The 26,502-nt window shown below is 38.1% G+C and overlaps 1 protein-coding gene across 1 annotated transcript; it reads left to right on the forward strand.

Moving 5' to 3' along the window:
• itchb (itchy E3 ubiquitin protein ligase b) lies at nucleotides 1-26,159 on the forward strand. Its single transcript, XM_066671300.1, has 24 exons — nucleotides 1-119; nucleotides 3,236-3,327; nucleotides 3,471-3,612; nucleotides 4,051-4,175; nucleotides 8,739-8,873; nucleotides 8,976-9,021; nucleotides 9,152-9,333; nucleotides 10,461-10,653; nucleotides 10,992-11,087; nucleotides 11,549-11,723; nucleotides 12,007-12,097; nucleotides 12,350-12,434; nucleotides 13,055-13,183; nucleotides 15,670-15,742; nucleotides 15,935-16,006; nucleotides 17,148-17,236; nucleotides 17,548-17,707; nucleotides 18,557-18,690; nucleotides 18,821-18,961; nucleotides 19,426-19,546; nucleotides 19,863-19,967; nucleotides 21,355-21,451; nucleotides 21,849-21,921; nucleotides 22,170-26,159. The coding sequence occupies exons 2-24, from the start codon at nucleotides 3,258-3,260 to the stop codon at nucleotides 22,267-22,269; spliced, it is 2,634 nt and encodes an 877-aa protein (XP_066527397.1). The 5' UTR covers nucleotides 1-119; nucleotides 3,236-3,257; the 3' UTR covers nucleotides 22,270-26,159.
• Nucleotides 26,160-26,502: the final 343 nt, after the last annotated feature.

Consider the following 26,502-nt stretch of genomic DNA (forward strand, 5'->3'; position numbering starts at 1 on the left):
AGTTTTTAATGCTCTACTGGTTGAGGCGTTTTATTTCCCGGAGAGAAAGAGAAACTGAGAAAGTGAAGCTCTCCTGGAATTAAGTGTCGCCCGGATCCCGACTGAAAGCCGCTTTAAAGGTACGATGATGTATAAAAATAATAACAACTCGATCTCGAAAGAATTTTAACGTTAAAACTCTTAGATGTAAAACAACGTTCCAGCTAAAAGAGCTAACTGCTGTCATTAGCCTGTCAGTTTATAGCCACAGCCACTTTCAGCTTTAAATTAGCGTCAGCGTTATTATGTTAACTGACACTTATTTTTCTCTTTCCAAACCTGAGTCTGAACTATGTAAAAGAGCTGATCCCGTTCCTTCGTGAAAATGCACTTTCAGGGAAGCAGTTTAACTGTTGGTGTTTTTGTAACGTTAAAGCTAGCTGCTAACTGGCGAGCTTTTCGATGTTTTTTGATCATTTTTACATTTTTTATACATTTTTCTAACTCGTCGTTTCCATTTTTTTTTCCGATGGACAAATACGCCTATGCGTTGCTTCATTTTTTGGCCATTTAACTAGGATCTCACTACAACGCTGGTAGTTGGTTTTTGTTTTGCATTTCCCGTTCCACCTTAAATGGAACAGCAACTGCTACGCGAGTTAAGGTGGGGCGGACAGTTCTAATGAAGCCAACTTCTAGCCTTGTGTTTGATAAGAAAACTAGCGATGTCTTATTCAAGCCATTGTGTTTATTTAAATATGAAATGCTTCTTGAAAAGTATGTTTTTTAATATACGTGTTCAAAAGCTCTTTAAAGGGAGAGTGAAGTGACAGTTGAGATTTTTTTTACCCATACTGATTTAGCTATGTTTAAAATTTGTTTAGAGGGTTAAAAATTTGATGAGAAATTGTTTAATTTTGAATATATTCTATACATGAACCCTATATGCTATATTTACCATTTTTCTGTATTTATTTTTTGATTGTTTGTATTTTGTAAAACGAAGTAAAGGCGACTGTCTTGGATCAGTCTTTTCTCCTGAAGTTTCATTAATCTGACAAAACTACAAATACATATGTCCAGTGTTGTTAGGGGCCAAATTGTTTGTAAATAAAACAGCATACATTTCCAGTGTTTATTTAGGTTAACTGAGATTCATTCGGACCCAGAGAACAATCTTATGTTTCTACACAGAACTGATGTATGACATTCTTTTTTTTTTTTTTTTTTTTTTTTTTGCTAACTGAGTTTCAGGTTACATTTCTTGATGAATTTTTGGACTGAGTTAAGTGATAATTTGTTCCAGAGTAATCCTGAGTCCATATGTTTATGCACAGCCCAGTCATCATACTATGAACACATCCTTGTTTCTACACTGTTAATTCTCTCACCTCAACTGACCATAGAGGAGCCCTGTATATTTCTACACATAGACACATAGACATAGACTACTACATGACAGACACTTATTTCTCTGCAAAATTTGTTTTCCCCCTTTCAACTTGTTCTTCAATGTTCAATGATCACCCCGGTGATCAGTGGCGCTGAGAGAATGGACAATGAGTATAGAAACAAGGAGGTGGTCATAATATTATGACTGAACTGTGTATTTAGCATGCTATTTATAGTTGTATGATATCACAAAGCCATTCATATTCAGCAATTGTTCCCTTGCCTTTGGTTGAATTCTCTTTGAGAATGTTATATTATTGTGCTGAATTTGAAATTTTTTAAAATGGTGTAATTTGAATGTTAAGCTCTTTTTGTACTTTTTTCCACATGCCACATGTTTTCTTGGAGTGTGTTGGCATAATTCATATTTACTTTTTATATTTACAAAATACAGCTGGGTTGGTCAGTGAAACACTGGAAATTATTTCCTTGTACTTTTGTCAGTTTATTAAAGGTTCAAGAGAATAAACAGTTCACAACTTCTTGTATTGTTTGGTGCATATTCCAAAAATAAAATCCCACAAGAACAATATAAATGAGCAGTGCCTTTGATTGAATAATACATGCTTGTAATTGTTAATTATGAGGAAAATGTTTATCTTCATCGCAGAATTAATATGATGCTGTTATAATCAATGAACATATTCACATTAATGGCCTGCCAGAGGTTGCTGGAATTTCAGTTGTATTTAGAACTTGTTTCCAGCCATATTATGTTATGGAATAATGTCATCTAAGTTTCCGTTAAATTTGGACTAAATATGTTTATAAAACTGATTTCGGTCTCAATCTGTGACATCACAACTATAGGTAGGATAACCTTTTACAAGGTGAAAAGAAGCTTTGGTAATACAGGTTGTATTTGTAGTCACAAGAACCACAATGAATTATTAACTCAGAGAGCAGCCCAAGTGAAAGTTTATACACATCCTGTCTGAGTATGTGTGTTGGTGAGAGAGGGAGAGAGAGACAGAGACTGCAATTCTTCATGGGTTATGCATAACAGTTACTGAACACACTGTGGTTAGTCGATTCAGCTGGTGGTGTATAAAGTTTAATTCTGTATGACGCAGTTGCTTATATGAATATATTTGGACATATAGTCAATCCCTGAATAAAATTGCATGTTTAATTATATATAGAGTATAATTAGACATTTTTAACAGTCTAGTGCAGTGCAGTTTGTGAAAAGGTTTTGTGGCAGTGCTTGATTTATTTATTTATTAATTATTATTATTATTTGTCTATTCTTGATATATACCAAAATAGCCAAAATAGCTCCAAAATAGTTTTACAGGAGAAGGGAATATCCCTCTTAACTTTTTAAAAAGAAAATTCGTTCATTCATTAATTTATTGTCTGTAACCGCTTATCCAGTTCAGGGTTGCTGTGGGTCAGGGGCCTACCCAGAATCATAAGGCAGGAACACACCCTGGAGGGGACGCCAGTCCTTCACAGGGCAAAACACACACTTTCAGTCACATCTTTGGACACTTTTGAGTTGACCATCCACCTACCAACGTGTGTTTTTGGGCCATGGAAAGAAACCGGAGCACCCAGAGGAAACCCACACAGACACAGGGAGAACACACCAGACTCCTCACACACAGTCACCTGGAGCTGCACTTGAACCCACAAACTATGTTTAAAACTTATATGATAAACTGAAAATGGACAAAAATGGAGATGCATGTTTTTTATTGGACAGTGAAGATATTTTAAAATGTGTTTGTACCGTATTGTCAAGCTCAAATTATTTCTTTATTTATTTAAGGTTTTTTTTTTTTTTAAACCCCCCCACCAGGTTTCACACCAGGCCCTTTGCCATGGCCTGCAGTGTTCCCAAACCAGGCCCTGGCAATGGCTACCCCATGAAAGCACAGCTTCAGATCACAGGTCTGTCTGTTTAATTAAATTTTTCTGCAAATTAAATTATGCATTCTTTACTGCTTTTGTTTGTTCCTGTGAAGGTTTGAGAGTTCAACATCTGGATATAAGGGAACAGGAATTAAATAAACGTATCTTTTCTTCCTGTACAGTAATATCAGCCAAGCTGAAGGAGAATAAGAAGAACTGGTTTGGCCCAAATCCTTACGTGGAAGTGGCAGTGGATGGCCAGTCCAAGAAGACAGAGAAATGCACCAACACTCACAGCCCCAAGTGGAAGCAGCCTCTCATTGTGTGGGTGTTCAGAGCAGTGTATACACACACACACACGCGCACACACACACACGAATAAACTATAACATTAAGAAGACTTTATTGTTTCTGCACTCACTGCCTATTTTATCAGCTTCAGTTACCATGTAAGTGCACATTGTATGTCTACAGTTATAGACCTTTTGTGTCAAAAACAGACATTGTTTCTGTGGATGAATGTGTTTTTAATGTTGCGACAGGTCAGTGTATGCAGTAACTTCAGTAATCTAAAATTTCAAGTAAACGATTTGTCTTTATGTTTTCTGGAGTGTGGATTATGTACTGTTTTAATGACTAATGCGATACTGAAATTTAAAATGTTCATCTTCTGCTGTTTTCATTCAGCCACACCTGTGACACTACACTAAATGATGTAATGGACGGTCTTTGATTATGATTGTTGTGGGTATTCCATTGCAGGATTGTCACGCCCTTCAGTAAACTGATTTTCCGTGTTTGGAGTCATCAGACACTCAAGTCTGACCTGCTGCTTGGTACAGCTACGCTCAACATCAGTGATATGCTCAAGAATAACGACATGAAGTGTGAGTAAGCTGCCCCACCTTAGACTTCTGTGCCAGAATAGAATAGTTTCTGCATGCTCTTAAAGGGGTAGTTTAAGTAAATTCACTAGTAAGTAATTTAAGCTATTTTTAAATGTAACCCCATAACCCCTATTTAGACAGGAGCTGGGGTAATGGCATTTTACCACAGGACCACAGTAATGTTTACTATGGAATTGCACTGGATAAGAAATCTTGGTGTAAATCAGGGATAGAACTGGCTATTCAATTTGTGTATTGCGGTCACGTAATGTGGATAATACAAGACACTGCTACAGCAGATTTTCGACTGTCACTACAGTTGAGTAGTCATTCATAACAGACAGATACTGAGATACTGACACACACACACTTTCACTCACACACTCTCACCTACAGACACTTTTGAACTTTTGGATGTGGGAGGAAACTGAGCTGAGTTTAAGAGGCATAACATCTTTCACAATCAAATGAAAGTATTTGGATTAATCTCCAAGTCATATATTTATGTTATCGGTACTTTAAATTTTATTGTTAAAATATTGATGGTAGTGTTGGGGTACCACATGCATTCACTGTAGCTATCAATTTCCAACCCCAAAAGTAAAGAAAATGCATCCTCGCTGTCAATTCTTATTCAAGAGGTCAAGAAGATATTCACTTCACGTTCTGCTTGTTGTATCTTATCAGTATCACTTTAACATCAGTGACGTCAGCAGTAATAAAAGATAAAAATGTAATAAAAATACCTACTATTTCCATGACGTCAGCTTGAATGCCATTTATTTTTGTTAAAGGCATGATTATGAGGAGAAATATTGTGATATCCCATTTAAATGAACTACTTGTTTATATGGAATTTTGTCAGTTACAGTTCCTTTGATCATTTTATTTAATTTTATTGATTTAATTTGTTGCTGGTGCAGTTTGTTAAATCCATGTTCCCATTTGAATTTTAAAGCTATCTGATAACAGTCCGTGAGCTTGGGGCTATGTCTGTCTGTTTGTGAGAGTGTGAGCAAGTATTTTTGCTACTGAATGGTTCTTTGTTCCTTCATTTGGTTGTTTCTAGCATCTTGGGTTTTGTTTGTTGTTGTTGTGTTTGTGTGTGTTGTTGTTTGTATGCCCTCTGACCACTGTTTCACATCATGGTTGATTTGCATATTTGGGTTTTTGTCCAAAATTGTTTAAGAGATTATATGTGAATTGGCCGTCTGTGGTGTGGAAGCCTACAGCCTGTAATTCAGTGTTGTTGCTGCTGGGCTGTTACCATGGGGAAGAAGATAATGTTACAAAGAGAGCAGTCACTCCACTGCTGAGCTCTCGAAACCCCTGAAGTCTGGAACAGCATCATATTTTCAGACTTTTTAAATCAACACCACTCATCTCCATGAAGGGATCTGGGAGTTAAGCAGAGGCTTGTTGCACAGGTAAAAAAAGACCTTTTTAGTTAAGCCAGTTTGTTGGACATTAACTATTTACTGTTGGCTTTATAAAGCTGTTAAACTGTATGTACAGGTTGCCTGTCCTTAAGGAACTGAAAATAGATGCCAGTGCAAATCTGCATGGTGTCCCTCCCACTTCTGTGGTTGGAGTTCAATGACTTTTTCTGTTTCTGCTTGTCTCACCAGAAATGTTACATATATTTAGCTAAAAATCATTTCCCTCAGAAATAACCTTTTGATGCAATAATATTTTGTCTTTTTTTTTTAACATTGTTTGTGGTCTGAGTTATAGTTGGATGAGAAGGAGCTATTAGTTTTTTCCTTTCCAGGTTTGATTTTCCAACAGTTCCTCCCACTTTCAAGATGTGTTCTGAATGGCATTTTCCCTGTTTGACCAGGGTGTCCTTTAAGATCTTGCCTCTGTCCCTTTATCGGTCAGTTTATTTTCCCTGACACACATTTTTTAGTTTGTGTGTGTGGATTTAAATGCTCTCTCTAAACCTGGCTTCACCCTGCCCTCACACTCATATGGAAATGAATGGCCTCATTCAGTGGTTTGTGTCCTGTGTTTGAAAGCTGTGCAACAAGCACTTATAGCAATCGTAATTACTATGACACTAACCACTTTCTGAAAACAGTGCACGTAACTAGATGTTCAGTGGAGCTATTACTGTGACAGTATGCACACCTGGTTGATTATGCTTGCTTTTGCGTTGTGCAGTACCAGTGGAGGTTTTTGGAACAACTGATTATGATTATGCTTCAATTTCTGAGAATTGTTTCTGTGAAGAAAGTTCTTTCTGTTCACAAACCAATGTTTACGTTAGTGCTGGACATTATATCTTCTATATCTGAGTGTCATGGCTTGTGTCAGACTGTGTTTTTTACGTTTTGGAGATACTGATGGATTATATAATGGCCAATACAGAATATCTACATAAATAGCAAATATCCTGTCAGGGCAAAAGGGTGTTTTGTTTGATTAATGTTAACTGTATCTTTAGTTAGTGTAATTTGAATAGCTCACAAATGGTTCTAGCCCTACAGCTAAAGCATATGCAAACTGGAATAAGGATAAAAAAAATATTTAAAAATAATAGATTAGCCGGTAATATGCCACTCTGTTTGAGTGATTCTGTGAGACCTTGCTTCAGTGGATAATCGTGAGAGGCAGAAGGTGTGCATGATTTGCAAAGGCTTTTTTAACCAGGCGTTATTATTCAATAAGTGGATCCAAAATAGTTTCCACACATACTTTGGGTATGTGTTTTGTGCATCAGTTTCGTAACATTTCTAACAACAGGTGATACCTGTTCTACCTCATTTCCGTGATGTGTCCCATCTGAGAGCAAGATAAGTACAGTGTGAGCACATTGCCAACCTGTTTTACAAATCAGTGGTTCCTTTTTCTGGCTATCTGTCACATTATTGATTTCTGTTCTATTCTTTCTTTTCTTTAAGTTTTATGTAATAGACTTATAATGGGCGGTATCCACATTTTTCATACCGTCTCAAAATATTTTCGCGGTATACAGTATTACCTTGAAGAGGGTGTGCTCTGTCGGGCTGAGCCTTGTATCTGTGAGCACAAAGTCGAGTGAATTTAGCTAAACACAGCCCGTCAGTGCACACCCACACACACAAATCCGTTTCTGAGAGAGCAAATTTCAGCGACGGGTGCTGGAGGAACAGAAAAGTGTGAAAACAAGCGAAATAATACGCTTCTACACTGTTTAGAAGCACAGCTGGTGCTAATAGGCACTTGTTGTTTAGCACACCACAGCAGAATGTTCAGCAAACTGAGGCTCAGAACACATATTTAGAGGATATAGACATATACCTGTGGGCACAAAGTTGAGTGAAGGATTGTTTTGTCAGTTTACAGCTTTCTTCCTCTCTCTTTTAACCCAAGCTCAGCGCAAAACTCACAACTGTGGTGGGCTACTGGGCTTTTGTGTTTCTCACCGGTTTTCACACCATGACATCAACAGTCATTGAGGTCCCACAGCGCCCCCTCCCTGTGGCTCTCTTAAATGCACATGAAAATTTTAGCTGCATCCTTAAAGACACATAGCAGAAATCTGACACACCACACACACACTCTCTCTCTCTCTCTCTCTCTCTCTCTCTCTCTCTCACACACACACACACCATAAATACCACCCTCATTTTGAGATACATTTTTTAATACTGGGATATACAGTACTATCATTATACCTCCCAACCCTGTTATGTAACTTAATCACGTTCTCTTTTGACGTCTTATTTGTTCATCGTTATTATTATAATTTGTTTTTTGCTTTCTTTGCACTTTCTTTTTCTTTACACTGTTGTATTGAGTTTACTTATTTCTCTTTTATACTGTGCAAACAAAAAAAATACTAATAAAAAAGTTACCATGCTATAAAATTTGCTTTCATCACATTCAGCCTCTAAAGTCCTATTGAGATTATATCACTTTATCAAGGTGATGTTTGTAATGAGACATGCCTTCTCTGCTTCCAGCCCACATAACTTTACCACTGAGCCTCACTGGGCTCTCCCACTACCCACCATTGATATTTTAGCCAGCAATTCTGCTTCTTTCTGAACAGTTTTTGGTGCCCTGAGCCACTCTCTAGGCTCTGTTTATTTAAAAAAAAATCAGTTATGGAAGGAAATTAAACCATTACTGTTAAAAACAAAATTGTGAAGAAAGAGTTCTGTATTTAAAGGATCACTAAAGCTTCTTCAGTGTAAAAATGAAAGTGAATATATTGATTTGTAACCGTGAAATGTAAATATTTACCCTTAATGGTTACTTAAGCCCTTACACACTACTAGAATCCCATAGGAGTGATAGCAGAAATTGGCATTACCACAGGGATGGGTTTTTTCTTGTTTTGATATCTATGAACAGAACAGTAAGCCTAGTTCTTGTAGTCATGTATTAGCACTGAATTTAAGGTAGTGTTAGGAAATTATTGACCTGTGCATTTTTGTGCTCACAAAGAGGCAGCTTCATTAAAATAGTTTATTTTGAATTTTTGAAAGCGGGATGCATGATGGTATTCTTTTGTGTCTATGTGGTTGTGGTTTTGTGGTTGACTATTTTTTTCTGTTGTTATTGTGTGCTCTGCAGTGTGTGAGGTGGTTCAGACAATCCCACTGTGTGCAGACAGAGACCAGACAGATGTGGTAGGTGATTTGTGTGTCTGTCTGGACGGGATGCAGGTCGACCCAGACATGTTTGCCTCAGCAGAAGCCAATACCCAAAGTGAGTATCTCTCTATCTATGCCCTCTCCCATAGTAATTTTGCCATCTTCCCATGAACATAGTTTTGATGTTGTTTTTTTATTTATTTTTTTTTTTTTTTAGATCTGTCAAACGGAGAGTCACAGTATAATGAAGAAGTCCCCATGAGGTAGGTGAAAGTGTGGTTGTGGTGTAAACATTGTTAGATGTGTAATCATGAACAATCAACTACACTGCTGTGAATACATAGATAGGCTTAGTCTTTTGTAAGTGTATGTATGCGTATGTGTGTATCTCAGGAGGAGTAGAGAAGGTTCTCCGACAGTAACGGATGCTCAAGAGCGAAACTCTGCCCCTAATGGACGAGCTGTCAATGGGACTGGGTCCCCCTCTGTCTCTGTAAGGGGATCAAGACCCCTGAGACCCCCAAGGCCTTCCAGACCCCCACCCCCTACCCCCCGTAGACCAGTATCATCTCCAGGTCAGACTCTGCTGATGATTATGGTTGGGGTTATTTATTTATTTATTTTATGCTTAGCTTTGTTATTCAGATTTAAATGTAGGAACTACAGTTAATTATAGTAAAGTATTTAGTAAACATATCGTTGCTGTCCAATTAAAACCGTATATCTCCCAAAATAGCAACTTTACAGGAGAAGGGGATACCTTCTTAACTTTCAATGTAAAAAGATTTTATTCCAAGTAATTTTAGAGCATTTTTATTGGTTCATTCATCATTAAGTTTTACTACATTGTGCATGTTTTTAATTGGACAGCGATTACATAGAACTTCTGAGTAATTACTATAAAACACCAAGTAAACTATGTAACTGTGAGTTCTGTAAATTGAGGATTGTAAGAATTTTCTTTTTAAGCAGCAAAACTGGTTTATATAAAGACAAATTTTGTAACATCATTGGTCAGAGATCTAACATCTGTATTATTTTTATTAATGTCTTCTCATGAGCTTTCAATGTCACTTCTCCACAGCATGGAACCTATTTGACGGGGCATTGCTCTGCTCTTTTGCTTTTCCACTGGCCAAATCTGGTACCTGGTCCCTGGAACCAGGAACATTTTTAGTTAATGCTCGCTTACGGTACCAACCCAGTGGGTAATAAATGGTAACGTGTACACCCTGCAGAGCTCTGATTGGCCAGAGAGACCTGTCAATTACCATGAAATGCAGAGCTCCAGCACAAAATAGCTACTTGTAAAATCTCTATAATTACAGCAGCTTTCACATTTGCTTTTATCCGATTCACAACGACAGCTTGTAACATTACCATGAAGTGTTCTGAAGAGATTCAAACGTTCTTTGCGTCTGTGGCCATCGAAAATCACCTGTGAAAGCCAAACGTGCAACAAAGAAAACTGGGGTACGGGTTCAGTCCAAAATCCCAAAAAAAACCTGCGAATACACAATAAGTAAACTGCGCCTAAATTTACCTGCTTCTAGCTATTGTTTTTTTCAAAGCTTGCAGTTCCCGTTAGAGACAGGCTTTTGCGACGTCACCCGATCCATTTCACGGGGGTTCTGTGCTAGTGGAAAAGCAACAGGCTAAAAACAAATTGAGCTGTCTTTTTACAAATTTAATTTCTGTTCAGCATGCACCTCTAATGGTTTGGTGCCAGATGGGGATGATTCTGCAGAGACACCAGTGCGAAACCCTAACCCTACTCCAGCAGCAGCTCCAGAATCCACTCCTTCAGTCAGCCTTGAGCAGCCCATCAGACCAACCCCTACTGTGACCCCTGCACCCAGCAGAATGTCAATTAACACAGGCCCACTGCCCCCAGGGTAACACACACACACACAAAAACACAAACAAACACAGGAATTTGAATTTGAAATTTAAATGCAATTGTTTGCTAAATTTTGGGAAATCAAATGACTTGTATGCTGATTTGTAACTGAGTATTAGTACATTTTGCTAATTTTAGTGCACAGTTCTTATTTATAGTGTAGTCCATCCTTGCGCTTGATAATGACACGGATGAGTGTGTTTAAGCTCTGAACTGTGTCTATAACTGGAACTGGATTTTCAGGTAGTGTTAATGTAGTGCTGCATTATGCAGCTAAAGTCTGTAGGTCAGGGTTTGGGTTGATGGGATTGTTGTTTTCACTGTGTTGTGTAGCTGGGAGCAGAGAGTGGACCAGAGTGGTCGTATGTATTTTGTTGACCATGTGGAAAAAAGGACGACGTGGGAAAGACCAGAGCCCCTGCCACAAGGGTAAAAGCACAAAATATCTACTAGAGATGGCACTGCTCCAATACCATTATCAATATTGGGCCAATATCACCATAAAATGCTAGATAATGCATTACAAATCTGCTTATTATGCAGTATAACTTTCTAACAAATTCCAAAGTTTAACTAAGTGTGTTTTCATACCTGTAGTTTGTTTGCTCTGATCCGAATCAGTTAAAGAGTTTGTAGTATATCTTTTCTTACAAGCCATAATGCCGAATTTTTTGGTGCTGTATAGAATCCTGCACAGCACGTAGTAGTAATATTTATAGACGAAGTATTGATTGTATTAGGATTGTTAAGTGTTTTTTTTTTTTTTTTAGGATTGCTGTTTTTTACTTTGTAATTCTAAATAGTTGTACAACTGTAATTACAAACTGAATGAAATAATTAAATAATCACTTGTTCTTACATGTTTTCATTTCTTTTATTTTTGTTTTAAGCTGGGAAAGAAGAGTGGACCAAATAGGCCGTGTTTACTTTGTGGATCACATCACCCGGACCACCACGTGGCAGCGGCCGACCATGGAGACAGTGCGTAACTACGAGCAGTGGCAGCACCAGCGCAGTCAGCTGGAGGGAGCCATGCACCAGTTCAATCGTCGCTACCTCTTAGGGGTGAGCGGGCACACACCACACACACAGACTAAAGCAGCCAAAGTATTAGAAGGCATTTTTCTTTTTTGGGCAAGGAAAAATGCAATCCTTCATCAGAAATTTTCACATTTGTAAATAAACAATATTGAAAAACAGACATTGTGCTCTGCACCTGCTCCCTTGATTTTTGTATTAGTATTTTTTGTGAACTGTGTTAAAAGTAAAAATGGCCTCAAATTCAGAATAAGATAATGGTTGTTTTTGTTTTTTTTAGCTGGTAATTGTATTTGTTTTGACGTTACAGGATCAGGCTGCTGCAGCTGCTGCTGCTGCTGCTGCAGCTGCACCACAAAATAAAGAGTTTGACCCACTGGGCCCATTGCCACATGGATGGGGTATGTGTAAATAAATAAATGATCGAGTGACTTGATTACTGCACCTTAAAAATGAATGCTTAAATTTGAGTATTAGCTAGATGTAAACGTCTTTATTTAGCGTTGTAGACTTAATTTTGGGTTCGCTGCATATAAAAGATATACAAATCCCACATACACCATTTCTAAAGAGTGTTTGGAACATTGTGTTGAATTGTATTCATCCAAACATATATATATATTTTTTGTTTGTTTGTTTGTTTAATTTCTCAGAGAAGAGAACAGACACTAATGGCAGAGTTTATTTTGTGCACCACCCAACTCGTTCCACACAATGGGAGGACCCTCGCACTCAGGGGTGAGACATGTTTATGTTTTTGTGCTTCAATTGTCTAGTTTTAGATGTAGAAATATAAACAAATCTGCAGTGACTGTGTATTTTTGTGATGTATTATGCACAATCTTGTATACAAAATTAGGTACTGCTGGTCAAATGACATGTTTTGTAAATTTTCCAAATAAAAACCAACTACATAGAATAAACAAACATTTTAACCTGCTCATCCAGTTCAGACACATTCACTCACACTAGCCAATCCACCTACAAACCTGTGGTTTTGGTCTGTGGGAAAAAAACGGAGCACTCAGAGGAAACCCACGCGGACACAGGGAGAACACACCAAACTCCTCACTGATAGTCACCGGGAGCGGGAATTGAACCCACAACCTCCATGTCCCCTCCATACACCACCGTGTAACATACTAGATAAAAGTAAAACAATATCAGGATATTTAATATTTTACCCAATTTCTGTAAAATTGATACACAGAAAATGTTTGTGTTGAAGTTCCTTGTTGAGGATATCTTGTCATTTGTCCAGTGATGTCCAAACTTTTGAATCTGTGTCCAGGAAAGAGCTCATGGTGACTTTGGTGGCATGCTGTATATAAATATATACCTATGTGGCTGTTTTGCAGGCTGCTGAATGAGAAGCCGCTGCCAGAAGGCTGGGAGATGAGGTTCACTGTTGATGGAATCCCGTATTTTGTGGATCACAACAGAAAGACAACTACCTACATTGACCCACGAACAGGCAAATCATCATTGTGAGTGTCAAATTGTCCATTTTATTGTTTCAATGTTAATGTTAAACCAAAACCAACAGATGCTCAAATACACAGCCTCCAAATTCTGTATGTTCACTGAATACCATGTAGTTATACTTATTTGCAATATTGTATTTCACTATTCCACTTACATGATCAGTTTTATGCAGAATGTCACTGAAGGTAAAATAATAAAAATTGTGAAGAGATAACTTTAAAATTAGTTTTTCCTCACAAATCTCTACTAAAATTCAGAATTTACTTCACTGCCACAAACGGATTAGATGTGTTTGCCAAAAACAACTTTCTCACCTCTATCGTAAAACTTTATATCAGGCAGCATATTTTTTACTATTGCATGTAATTTCTTTAACAAACCTGTTTAGTGTTTCTCTGTAATGGAGTATTTCACATCAAAACACATCTTAAAAAAAACTTTAATTATTTATTCATTCATTCATTCATTCTGTTAAAACATTGGTTTAAAACATAATGGACCTTATTCATGTTTGTTTTGACAACCTTCTCCCAAGTCTACAAGCATATATAAGCTGTGACGTCACAGGTTGGCTTAGGACTCACAAAATTTTCTCTCCAAAACACTGTGTTTATGGCCCGTTTACAATGTTGCTCTCAGCTAAATACCATTCCAGCTGATTCATCCTTGGCCTGGAATGTACTTGCCCCAAAGACATATACATACACATAAATGCACTCTATCTCTCTCTCTCTGTCTCACACACACACACACGGATTAGTAATTACTTTCCATTGGCTCAGGAAATGAGCCTCTGTACTGTAATGCATTTCCATTAAACAGATACTGCTGCTGTCTCTCGGACAACAAGAAAAACCTGTTCATTGGGTTTTCAGAAGAGCAATGACGTCTTAATTTCTATATGTCACCTCAAGGATAAGCCACGGACCTTACTGAATGAGCCACATTCATTGTAGCTATGGATTCAAATATCAACAGTTTTAAGGAAAATTGAAAATGCTGACAATTTGTCCAGAGCTCTCTTAATAAACATAAATAAAAGTTGCCTGTTATTTTGGCTATATAGTGCACACATTTTGTCACATTTAACAACAGTCCTAAAAAACTGAGCACAATGATACTCCCTGTGCTGCACTTAATTCACTTAAAGCCCCTGGGAACTCATTTTGAAATTTAGATATTTTTTTTAAATAAAAAAAAAAACCACAAAAGAGAAATATGATAAATCTCTCCTAAAAAAAATGACCAAAATAAGCTCCTCAAAGCTCTCTGAGAACAGTAAGGGTGTGGTCCAGTATACTAATCACCATGCGTGACTGACAACTCTCTATCATTGAAGAACAGAATGCTGTTTACATTACCATAGCAACACACAACCTCGAGACAGAGCAGTCGCAGTGTTTTTCTGGGTTTTTACTCTGAACTATGGTTGTCATTTTACACAAAATACACAATGAAATAGCACAGGCGGGTAGAATTAGCATTATACAGCCTTTCTTGTATGAACCTATGGACGTCTTTTGCATGTCTTTGGATACATTCTAAAGTGTCCAAAGTGGTGCTTTCCCCCGCCGCTACTCTACTGTACTGTGACCGTGTGGGTCTGCCTTCCCTGCTGCTACTCTGCTCTACACACAGGTCCAGTGTGGCTGCTGTCTCCGCTGCTACTCTGTTATACATGCCGACCGTGTGTTGCTGCCGTCACTGATGTGCTCAGACTTGATCCATTCATGCTTGTTCTGTAATTTTTTTGTGTTCACTCTGTTTTTCTTTCAATGTTTCTATGTTTTGGTGATTGTGAGTGTCTTTGAGTTCTTTAAAGCGTTATATAAATATAATGTATCGTTATTATTATGATCATTATTATTATTATTAAGATGATTCAGAAGTTCTGGGAGCAAATAACTTGTGATCACGTTGGCGATGGACTGGTAGGTTTCTTGCGTCTCCAGCAGAATTAAAATTGACATACTTAAATTTACACCTAGCTCATTGTTAGCTGATCTTACTGTTTTGGTTGTCATAGTGTTCCAGTCTTGATGTCTTCCTGGGTGGACTGCTGAAAAGTCTATGTGCTTTTATAAACTCACTGGACATTCATCTAGCTGTTAGGAAGAACACTCCCTCCCAATAGCTGAATAGGTGAATAGCTGGATAGCTAGTTGGCTCACTAAGATGGCTCCTAAGCTTTAGCTCACAAGTCTTTTCGACTCAGAGGAGACAAGGATATGTTAGCCTTGTGATTGGTTAGGGTAATACTGACATAAGCATTACTGCCCATTCTACATCGAGAGGAGAGCAGTACTGGTCATTTTTGAGGAGAGATTTATCATATTTCTGCTTTGTGGGTTTTTTTTCACATAACATAATGTTTCACATAACACCCAAATTTCAAATTGAGTTCCCAGGGGCTTTAAAAAAGGGGTTATGATGTCCTCTTTTAGTCATTGTTGATATTTTGTATGTTTTTTACCTCTTCTTCATTCAGTGAAAATGGCCCTCAGATCACGTATGTTCGAGACTTCAAAGCCAAAGTACAATACTTCAGATTTTGGTGTCAGGTATGTAATCCTTTAACAATTTTTGGGGAACATTACAGTTTTATTTATTTATATTTTACACCACAATTATTATTATGGCTGTACAGATACACTTCATCAGGTGTTTGAACAGTACCCCATGCAGTACCTTCATTAAATGTTTGTTTTACTGAAGATTGTAGCTGGCTTCTTTTGTTGTTTCCTCTCTTGTAGCAATTAGCTTTGCCACAGCACATCAAGATCACAGTGAATCGCAAAACATTGTTCGAAGACTCCTTCCAGCAGGTGAGCTTAAAGCCAAAAAGTTTGTCTCTCCCTGGTCATTTTATGACTTTCTAAATGGAAATAAGTGAAAAGCAGAAAAGCATTTCTGCACTTTTAAATTCACAATATTATAAAAATACATTAATTCATTGTCTGTAACCGCTTATCCAGTTCAGGGTCACGGTGGGTCTGGGGCCTACCCGGAATCACTGTGCGCAAGGCAGGAGCACACACTGGAAAGGGTGCTGGTCCTTCACATGACGACATACACACACACATTGAATCACAATACAGACACTTTTGAGTATGTACAAATACAAGAATTTAACATACTGCTAGAAAAATACCTGAAATGTCACCTGTATTTGCTTATGGTGATTCATTTTCTGGGGTTGTAACAAAGCCTGACACAATTCATCTCAATGCAAAAATGTGATGATTTGCAGTGTAGAGATGGAATATATCACATTTGGTTTATAATGCAGTTGAATTGTTTGAATATCAGAACTCACACTAGCACATCCCACTACCCCACTTTCCTATCCTTGTTAGCACGACAACAAATTCCCTTTTGTAGTGGAAACTGGTGAACCGGAGTTGTAGACTGAGGGTGCCCTCTTATGTTTTTAATCTGAGGTTTGGCAACATTGTGTTTTGTCTGATTTCTGAAATGAAATAAGTTTTGATTCACTGAAATGTGCCTCAATACGTCTGTTTCTTATAGACTTAAAAAAGACAGTTCAAGGTTTCTGGTGGTCTGTTTATATTTCTAGGCCAAAAAATCAAGAATTATTAAAGGTTTTGTCAAGTTTTTGTTTCATCCTGTCTGTGGAGGTTAAGTGTCTGACACTAGAAGCACTGCATCACCTTGAGGAAGGACGAGGTGATCAGTGATTCTGTGGGAGAATAAAAGCAGGTGGTAAGTCCAGTTGAGCTAAAACGGCATCCTTGTATGGCCAGGCCTGATGCTGTACGTGAGACAAAGCCAAGATCTTATACTGGCTGTACAACATCAGGGAGAGCATCAGGAACAGGGCCTCTTGATGCATGAGCATGACAGCAGAAAAAAAACAGATTGGGGGGGTGAATTGAAATTGAATACATAATGTTGAATTGAATCTTTAAACTATTACTGACTTCATTATTGTTTTCCATTGTACAGATAATGAGCTTTAATGCCCAAGACCTTCGCCGGAGACTGTGGATCATTTTTCCTGGGGAGGAGGGACTTGACTATGGCGGTGTAGCAAGGCAAGATCCCCATCACAGAAAACATGATTTTTAAAATTGGACTGAATAAACAAACATGACTGACTTTCACAGTAGTGGGATTCAGGGCATTCTAAACAATTTCTAATACTTTCTAATAGTCAGGATATATATTTTCTGTCCAAGAAAGTTCATATAATATATTTCATCTTGTGGGTATGACTTTCTCAGTTAATCACCCATGCGTGCATTTATGGTTTTTATTTATTTACATTTAGACACAGTATAATAAGAGATTTGCCCCACCCCTTAGGTAACTCTGTATAAACTGTTACCAAATATGTGTCTTTTAGGGAGTGGTTTTTCCTGCTGTCCCATGAAGTGCTGAATCCTATGTACTGCCTGTTTGAGTATGCTGGAAAAGATAACTACTGCCTACAGATCAATCCAGCCTCATATATCAACCCAGACCACCTTAAATATTTCAAATTCATTGGACGCTTCATTGCTATGGTAACTCAAATTCATCACATGGATTTTTGTTGGACAAGCATACTTAAAATTTTACTTTAATCTTCCAGAACATTTTCCCTGTAAATGTATGAATATACATTCTACTACAAAATACAAATATAATTAATTGGGGGGGGAAATTGGTATTGGTATGTTGGTAAAAATGTAACTTTTTATTTAATATATTTCCCCTAATGGGCATTCCTTCCATATATCAATCAGACATAACCTTATAACCAGCTCCTTATTTCTATACCCGTTGTCCATTCTCTCAGCTCCACTGATCATTTAGGAGCACTTTGTAGAACTGCAATTACACTCTGTAGTCCCCCTGTAGCTCTGCCCCATTTCACTGTGTTCCTCAATGATCCCTGAGGAGCACAACAAAGCAGGTTTGATTTGGAAGGTGGATATTTCTCAGCACTGAAGTTACACTTACATGTTTGTGGTGTGTTAGTGTGTGCTGCATTGCTACAAGTAGATCAGACACAGTAGTGCTGCTGGAGTTTTTAAAGCCCTTAGTGACACTATTGGACTGAGAATAAAAACCAAAAATACCCAGCCAATAGCATCCTGTGGGCACAGTCCAGCAACCAGTGGAAACAAAGTATGCAGCGCTCCTGTGTGTTCAGTGGAGCTGAGAGAATGCAAAGCAGTTGTGTAAACAAGGAAGTGGTAGAGTTGTTACAGTACATACATTAAAGTACAATTCAGACATAATTATATTTACATTAAGGATATATAATGCAATTATTATGGCATTTCTCTGTATTAATTACTAATGACTGTGTACTCCAGAATGAGTAATGTAAATATTATTTTGTCATTTCTGGTTCTTTGTTCACTTAGGCATTGTTCCACGGAAAGTTCATTGACACTGGCTTCTCATTGCCCTTCTATAAGCGCATCCTCAACAAACCTTTGGCACTTAAAGACTTGGAGTCCATAGACCCTGAGTTCTACAACTCTCTCATCTGGATCAAGTGAGGTTCACTGCATTAACGCAGTTTCTTCCCCCACACCACACATTAAGTTTTTCAGATACCGTCACTGCTTTGTGCCATAGTGTATACAAAATTGCATGTATTTGTGTGCATACTTGCTTCCACACAGGGAAAACAACATTGAGGAGTGTGGTCTAGAGATGTTCTTCTCTGTGGATAAGGATATCCTTGGGGAGATCACTACTCATGACCTAAAACCAGACGGTAGCAACATTCAGGTGACGGAGGAGAACAAGGAGGAATATATCAAGTACGCTCCATCTCATGACACTCTTGTTTGCTCCCCTTTTAAATGAATACTCTTTGAATATCCCAAGCAGAATTTGTTTTTTTTAAACAAATATTTGTTTTATTACGAAAACATGCTTCTAGTGCCCCCACGTGGAGATGTTTAAACTGATAAGAGAATAAGTTATTAGTAACAATGTTAGTTCGTAAGGTCATTACTGAGTTACATAGTTATTTGTTTATTGACTGTGTTAACTTTTTTGGGGAGTTACTCTTGATTAGAATAGTTAAGCTACCCTCTTAAATAATTAGTTATCTACACTACAAGCTACTGAGAAAAAAATATTTGTGTGTTTTCCCCCTAATTTAGACACATTATAGAAAAACAGCAGTGTACTCAGACATTTACTCCCTAAAAATAGCTTTGATTCCATCAAACTTCTGATTAAATTAAGCTGATGTTCTCTTTGTATCTCTCTCCTTTAGGCTGGTAGCTGAGTGGAGACTGTCCCGTGGGGTAGAGGAGCAGACGCAGGCTTTCTTTGAGGGCTTCAATGAAGTCCTGCCACAGCAGTACCTCCAGTATTTTGATGCCAAAGAGCTTGAGGTACTCGCCCAAATAGGAATGATACAGCTGCAAAAGATCAGAACGTACTTTTGTCTTTTTCCACTTAGAAGAAACAATAAAGGGTACAGTAAGGAGTCTTAAAAGGTTTATGGTCACCATTCATACTGTCATGACGGAGTCTTAATGATTAATGACCATGCAGATCCACAAATGTGGGCACTGTTAACCAATCGGTCTTCCAGTGTTATTGAACATTGCATTGACTCTGTATTGAGCCATTTGATTAATACAGGCACTATTTTGACAAACTCTAAATACCAGTTATTTGAACAATTTTCTAATTGTTGTTCTGTAGGTTTTGCTGTGTGGGATGCAGGAGATTGATCTCGCTGACTGGCAGAGAAATACTATCTACAGACACTATGCTCGGACCAGCAAGCAGATTGTCTGGTTCTGGCAGGTATGTTACTACTCCCAAAACCAATGCTTCACTTGTTTAATTTACGTTAAGAATTGTCAATGTAATTGTCACCAGACAAAGCCTTCAAAACCCAAAAATAACTAAAAATGGCTGATTTACAGGATGCTATGATACATACCGTATATAAACATAATGTTATTGAAAAACTATTTCTCACCAGACAAGTACAAAAAAAGACAAATCTTCAAAACAATAGGCAAATAACAACAGTAGGTGAGTGACGTCTTACTTTGGAAAAGACTACGCAGAGTTTCACCAGCTCATCAAGCAGCCAGTTGCACTGAAAGATTATTAGGAACCAGAAATAGTGGTTCTGTGACCTGGAGCCAGACAAATTAATCTGGCATCTTCCTTTTAAAGCATAGGCAACAGATTGTAGTATAATGTTCGCTTGTGCTAACTAGCCAGTTGCCTGTTATGTTACATTTAGCACTTTAGTTTATGTTATTTTATTAGGTAACTAATGTAAGATCCCATTTAATAGCATTCAAAGAGTAAGCTAAATTGGTGTGGGGCCCATTTGGGTGTAGGGAGCTCAGTACATCTAAGGAGCTCAAAAAGAAGCAATATCTACGGTGGGGCTATGACCACAAGACTCCCCCCACTCTCTCTGGCTCCACTGATTTCCTGCCTGTGTTATCTTGATGTGAAGGGACACTGGCAGGAGTAGGAGGGAGAGTTTGAGAGAGCTGAGGGGCAGAAGAGAGAAAGGGACTGAGACACATTTTTGATGATTTTGTGTCTGTGGGGTACTGAAAGTCTCTACATGAGTTTTGATGGTGTGTGTAATTAATGGCTTGACAGCCAACCTGCTCTTGCCTCCTCCTTTTCTGGTGTGGCGTATTCTTTGCAATAGCTCCCATGTGATGAAACATTGTAAACATTGTCAGTATAATTGGGAAATTGTGAGTTGGATCCCTGGTAATGCCCGCACTTTCTGTGTCCGGGAGTGCAAGATTTGATACTTCCTACATAGCTCAGCATGAAGCTTGTTTGTCTGATTTAACAGAATTAGCTGTGTTCTCCTCCAAGTAGATTTCAATGAGTTTTGTCTTAGCAACATTCCAAAAAATGTTTTGTACCTTCACAAAAGTTTCAGAAGAGGCCTGCGCAAGCCCTTTTTAAATGTGTTCACTGCATACAGTATGAGCTGTATATTTTGATAATAAAAAAATAAATTGTGGAAGTCAAAGTAAGATACAAGATTCAGTTGTAAGCAAATATATTATACTTTCAATCTAATGTGTACACAGTATATCATAGTTCTCCATTACACATTGCTGAATAATAATGCATAATATCAGTAATCTTATTAACACTCTATCACATTCATTCATCTCTAACGTCTTTTTTTCCTGTGCTGTAGATGGTGAAGGAGTTGGATAATGAGACACGAATGCGTCTTCTGCAGTTTGTGACTGGAACTTGCCGCCTGCCTGTGGGGGGCTTTGCTGACCTCATGGGTAAGAGCCTGCTCATTTATCACAGAAAGAGAGCTCACCAAGGGATAGGTTAGGGTTAGAGTTGTGGTGGTTGTAATAGGACAGTGATAAAGAAGATGAACTATCCTTTTGTAAGATGATGATTTTCCAAATATTGATCTTCAATAAACAATCCCTAGATGTATTAGTATAGATTATATTAGGTTTAAAAATATACCATTCAATCCATAGTCTATACAACACATATATAAAAAGACACAGTCAGGTTTTTGTGATTGAAAAAAAAAAAAAAAAGATGTTAAACAAATCTTAGTGATCACAACTCCCAGAACACTTTTTCGGCTGTTTTGTGTTATATATGCTGCAATGTGCAGCACATTATTTAAGCTGGGAGGCTACAGCTGTGTATGTTCTGTAGGGAGCAATGGTCCACAGAAGTTCTGCATTGAGAAAACAGGGAAGGAGAACTGGCTGCCCAGGAGTCACACCTGGTGAGTGCATTAAGTATCTTATAACAGTCGGTTCCCATTGGTCCAGGCTTTTTCCTCATTTCATATTCATGAGGACCACTACACAAACTAATATCTTATTATTGGTCCATTGTCTTTATGTATAATTTTGCTGATCTTTTGAGTTAGCATTTGTCAGTTATTGTCTCTTGAAATTATAGCTATAAACTCCATCTTTTAACCTAAAGGCTTATGTATTTGTTTTTGTTTTTTTCTTTTACCTGCTATAGTTTTAACAGACTGGACCTTCCACCCTACAAAAGCTATGAACAACTTAAGGAGAAGCTGCTTTTTGCTATTGAGGAGACTGAGGGCTTCGGTCAGGAGTGACACACTGGACAGGCAGCAGGAAATGCCTTATGGGAGATTACATATATTTACACACACACTGGATTTAATGCCACGATGCAGCACTTTGTGTGTTGTTGTTTTGGGTGTGTGTGTGTGTGTGTGTGTGTGTGTGTGTGTGTGTGTGTGTGTGTGTGTGTGTGTGTGTGTGTGTGTGAGAGAGAGACAGAGAAAGATTGAGAGAGAGGTGTCATGACCTCTATGCCTTGCCAGTTTGGCACACGAGCAGAAGAACTTTTTTTTGCTCTGATCTTTCAGATCCTCTACCACTTCTGTTAAATTTTTGGTGCTGAATATCTGCCACTAATAAGGGTCTGCCCTCTCTATTCCTTGCCCACCAAAATATTTCTGTTCCATGTTTTTAGTATATGGAGTATGTACAATCAATAACACAAGCAAAACTAGCTAGCTACAAAACAGCATCATCAGCTAACAGAAATGTTTTCCCTTGCAGAAGGGAATGATTACTTTTACTACATGTAATGTGTTTTACACAATGTGTCTGTGTTTGTGTAACAATTTTGGGCACCCCTGGTGAAAAGGATACGTTTTGTTGAAATATATACCTACAGAGATCCACACTTCTGTACATTTTAATTGGTTTGCTGATTATTGGAAAAGGTATTGGGATATGGTTAAACTTGGGCAGTGTTTAAACCTGAGATGTTCACATCTCACTTAGAAAATCAACAGAACGGTTTTTGACCAGGGCTGTTCTAAATTATGCATATGATTGTTTATGCTTAATTTGAGTACATTTTCTAAATCACTAATCCAGACCAGTGCTTTCAAACCCACACTGCCCCTTTAAGTGCACTTTTCCCGTAGGTTTTCTATGAAAACAAACAAAAACAAATTGCTTAAAAAATTTTTCGTACATGATAACAAACCCCCCTTTTAAGCTAGAAATGATACCAAAAATATCTGCTTAATTGGAACCAATGCTCTAATCCTAAAATAACACTGAAAAAAGTTCTAGATTTATTTTTCATTTAAGTTCTTTGAATTAAATATCTTTCTTCTGTCTTTCTGTATACTTGCTTTTGGAAATGTATTTGAGTAACACACATTTAGGGGAAGTAAATTCAAAGCACTGTTTTTCAGTGTTGTATTTAAGGTTTTTATTGTAATTTTGCTCTGACACTAAATCTGTGAAATGAAACTGGTTTCAATGGAATGCCTTTGGAAAGGGCAAGTTATGAAATTGTCTCTCCTGAGCGAGTACACCCAGCTCTAAAAACATGCTAGCTCTTGCTAAAGTATAACACCTCTGCTGAACATGGAGCACACGTTCATTTAGCATCAGAACAGGGTTTTTAATAAGCCCTTCCAACCAGCAGGACTAAAACTTCACCAAATAGTATCAGAATTATGGAAATCTAGGACTTGAAATTAAGATTAGTTCTCATTTTTATCTAGGCTTGTAGCACAGATCTAACACTGTGTCCATCTGAAGTTTGTTTGTTTTTTTTTCCTGTGATAGACGTTAAATTAGTGCTATTTATTTTAAATAGGTTCTCTGTCTGTATCTGTAACATATGACCCATTAGCACAGACAAATCCCCTGTACATAGTAGGTACAAAAACCCATTGAACCGACACATGCTTGTAATATACGCCAACGGGCAGTTACTGAAGCACTTGCCCATTGACATTTGTTATAAGTGTGTTTTGACTCCTCTGCATTTTTTAATAGGTACAGGGAACAGTGGAAGTGATTGCCAGTGTGCTTCAGTCAAAATTAGATTATGACTTTTAAAGTGTTTTGAACAGAGGACAGTTCAGCGTATGTCAGCTAAGACAGACAGTAAACAAGATCAAGATTATAATCACACACATGTAGCCGACTTTTTAAAAAACTGTTTGCCTTTTCCAGTATAATCAGCACACCCAAAGCCCTCAGCCCAGTATTTATTACAGTATGAGTGACCGAGTGTGTTCATTATGCCCTAGTTTTATAGGGGGTTTTAATTTGAAACTTATTTTGCATATTCTGGAGCAAGGTCCAGGGTATTTGCCTTTCAATGCCTCTCGTTCATTGAGGTTATAGGCGTCTTAACCACTGGGGGCACTGTTGAGCCCAAAAAATGTGTAGAATTCACAAAGTCTGTTTGGATTTGGAAGCACACAGGGATACTTATTTTATTTTAATTACTCTACTTGGAATCATACTATAACACTATACACAGTAAGTTAAATGTGTTTCCCTGAACCTGGAAAATAACCAAGAGCCTGTTTGTTCGCAACTTGTATTAGAAACCAGTGGGCACTTCATGTGCTTTGTGAATTAATGTTAGAAAAGCGTAACTGAGTAATGCTAATTCAGATTTACAACTACTACACACTCTAACAATGCAGGTTTTATGATGACAGACAGTAATAGTGTGTAAAAGCTGTTAGGGAAAGGTTTTTTGCCAACATTCAAGCACAAATCTGAAGCAGCAGCTCTACACATTTGTTTATATTACCATTACCCACCCCTTTTTTTTTTTTTTTTTTTTCCTCCCCTCTTCCCCCTGACACTTTTCCTTCTTTGGAGGCTGGCACTCTGGTGCAGCAGGTAGTGTCGCAGTCGCACAGCTCCAGGGACCTGGAGGTTGTGGGTTCAAGTCCCGCTCCGGGTGACTGTCTGTGAGGAGTGTGGTGTGTTCTCCCCGTGTCCGTGTTGGTTTCCTCCGGGTGCTCCGGTTTCCTCCCGCAGTCCAAAAACACAATTTGCTAGGTGGATTGGTGACTCGGGGTGTCCATAGGTGTGAGTGTGTGTTGCCCTGTGGGGGACTCCGCCTTGCGCCTTGTGATTCCGGGTAGGCTCCAGACCCACCGTGACCCTGAACTGGATAAGCAGTTTCAGACAATGAACGAATAAGTGGTCAGTTACTTCATTCATTCATTCATTATTTGTAACCTCTTATCTAGTTCAGGGTCGCCATGGGTCCGGAGCCTACCCGGAATCACTGGGTGCAAGGCAGGAACACACCCTGCAGGGTCCTTCACAGGGCAACACACACACCCCTACGGACACTTTTGAGTCACTAAGCCACCTACCAACATGTGTTTTTGGACTGTGGGAGGAAACCGGAGCACCCGGAGGAAACCCACGTGGACACAGGGAGAACCAACACCCCACTTCATTTAATTATATTGAGTCAGTATGTTTTTGTCTTTTCTAAGTGCAGGGGAACATTTTGAAATCACTCTCTGCTAATCAACTGTATGATCCAGGATCAACAGATGGAGATAAATGAAATGAGGAAACGTTTTGATAAGGAGAGGGAATTCTTAACAAGGAATCCAACACTGACAGATCAGTTGCTGCACAAACTTGTTGGCTTTGACCCATGAGAGATTATTTTTTAGGAAAAGGTTGAATTTCACAAATCTACACATGCATTGAGTATATAAATAATATTCGGGACATATATTTTGTAACTTTTTTTGGTTCCCCCCTATTGCCCAGGGGGTTGTCAATTCTGATTCTTCTGACTCTGAAGCCTTTATCTTAAAGCTGAATGCTAACAGCACTAAACCTGTTTCCATGTTTTCTGGAAAAAAAGTGTTAATGTATCCATGAGCTGAACTATCTGAGAAGATCTGGTGTATAGAAAAATCATGTTTGGATGGTAATATGGATTTTTCCATTGTTTCTCTTATTATAGTCACCCATTGGAAAACCACTGAACTACTTCCTTCTGTATATGAAATGAATGTTGTACATTGTGTGAATACTTGATTAATCTCTTCTCTGTGAAAAGATGAGGATTTTAGTATTGAGGCCAGGTGGCTCGTTTTGAGGCCGCTCAAGAGATTCAGCACCATTGTTGGTTGATCTATTGATTTATATGTACTGTAAATTGTGTAAGAAAACAATTAAAAAAAGGTTGCATAATTAATTGTGTGTATGGATGGAAATTTCTATTCCACATCCTGTAAAACAAGCTCTTCATGTAACAGTAATCTAGCTGTATTCACTGTTTGTCACATGCTGACAAAGAGAGCCAACATCAAAATTGTTCTAGCAAAGACCATATGATTAAATCTTACTCGGCCAGTTCCCCTTCCTCCAACGTGAAAACTGTGTGATAGTAAGATATCAATACTGACATCCAAACATTTCGTAAATATCAATCTGAGAGTGTTTCTTTAAAAAGTATTAAGATTTTAAAGGCTTCCGTGGCTAAAACTAATGAAATATAAAATGGCCACAAAACATCTAAA

This window comes from Hoplias malabaricus, chromosome 5, assembly GCF_029633855.1.
Source record: "Hoplias malabaricus isolate fHopMal1 chromosome 5, fHopMal1.hap1, whole genome shotgun sequence".
Lineage (NCBI taxonomy): Eukaryota > Metazoa > Chordata > Actinopteri > Characiformes > Erythrinidae > Hoplias > Hoplias malabaricus.

What these genes read in the sequence shown, in the direction of transcription:
- itchb (XM_066671300.1), top strand. Translation starts at nt 3,258, where the DNA reads ATGGCCTGCAGTGTTCCCAAACCAGGCCCTGGCAATGGCTACCCCATG. An exon ending in CAAGAATAACGACATGAAGT is followed by an intron (nt 4,176 to 8,738) that starts GTGAGTAAGCTG and finishes TGTGCTCTGCAG; the next exon opens with TGTGTGAGGTGGTTCAGACA. An exon ending in AACTCTCTCATCTGGATCAA is followed by an intron (nt 18,691 to 18,820) that starts GTGAGGTTCACT and finishes GCTTCCACACAG; the next exon opens with GGAAAACAACATTGAGGAGT.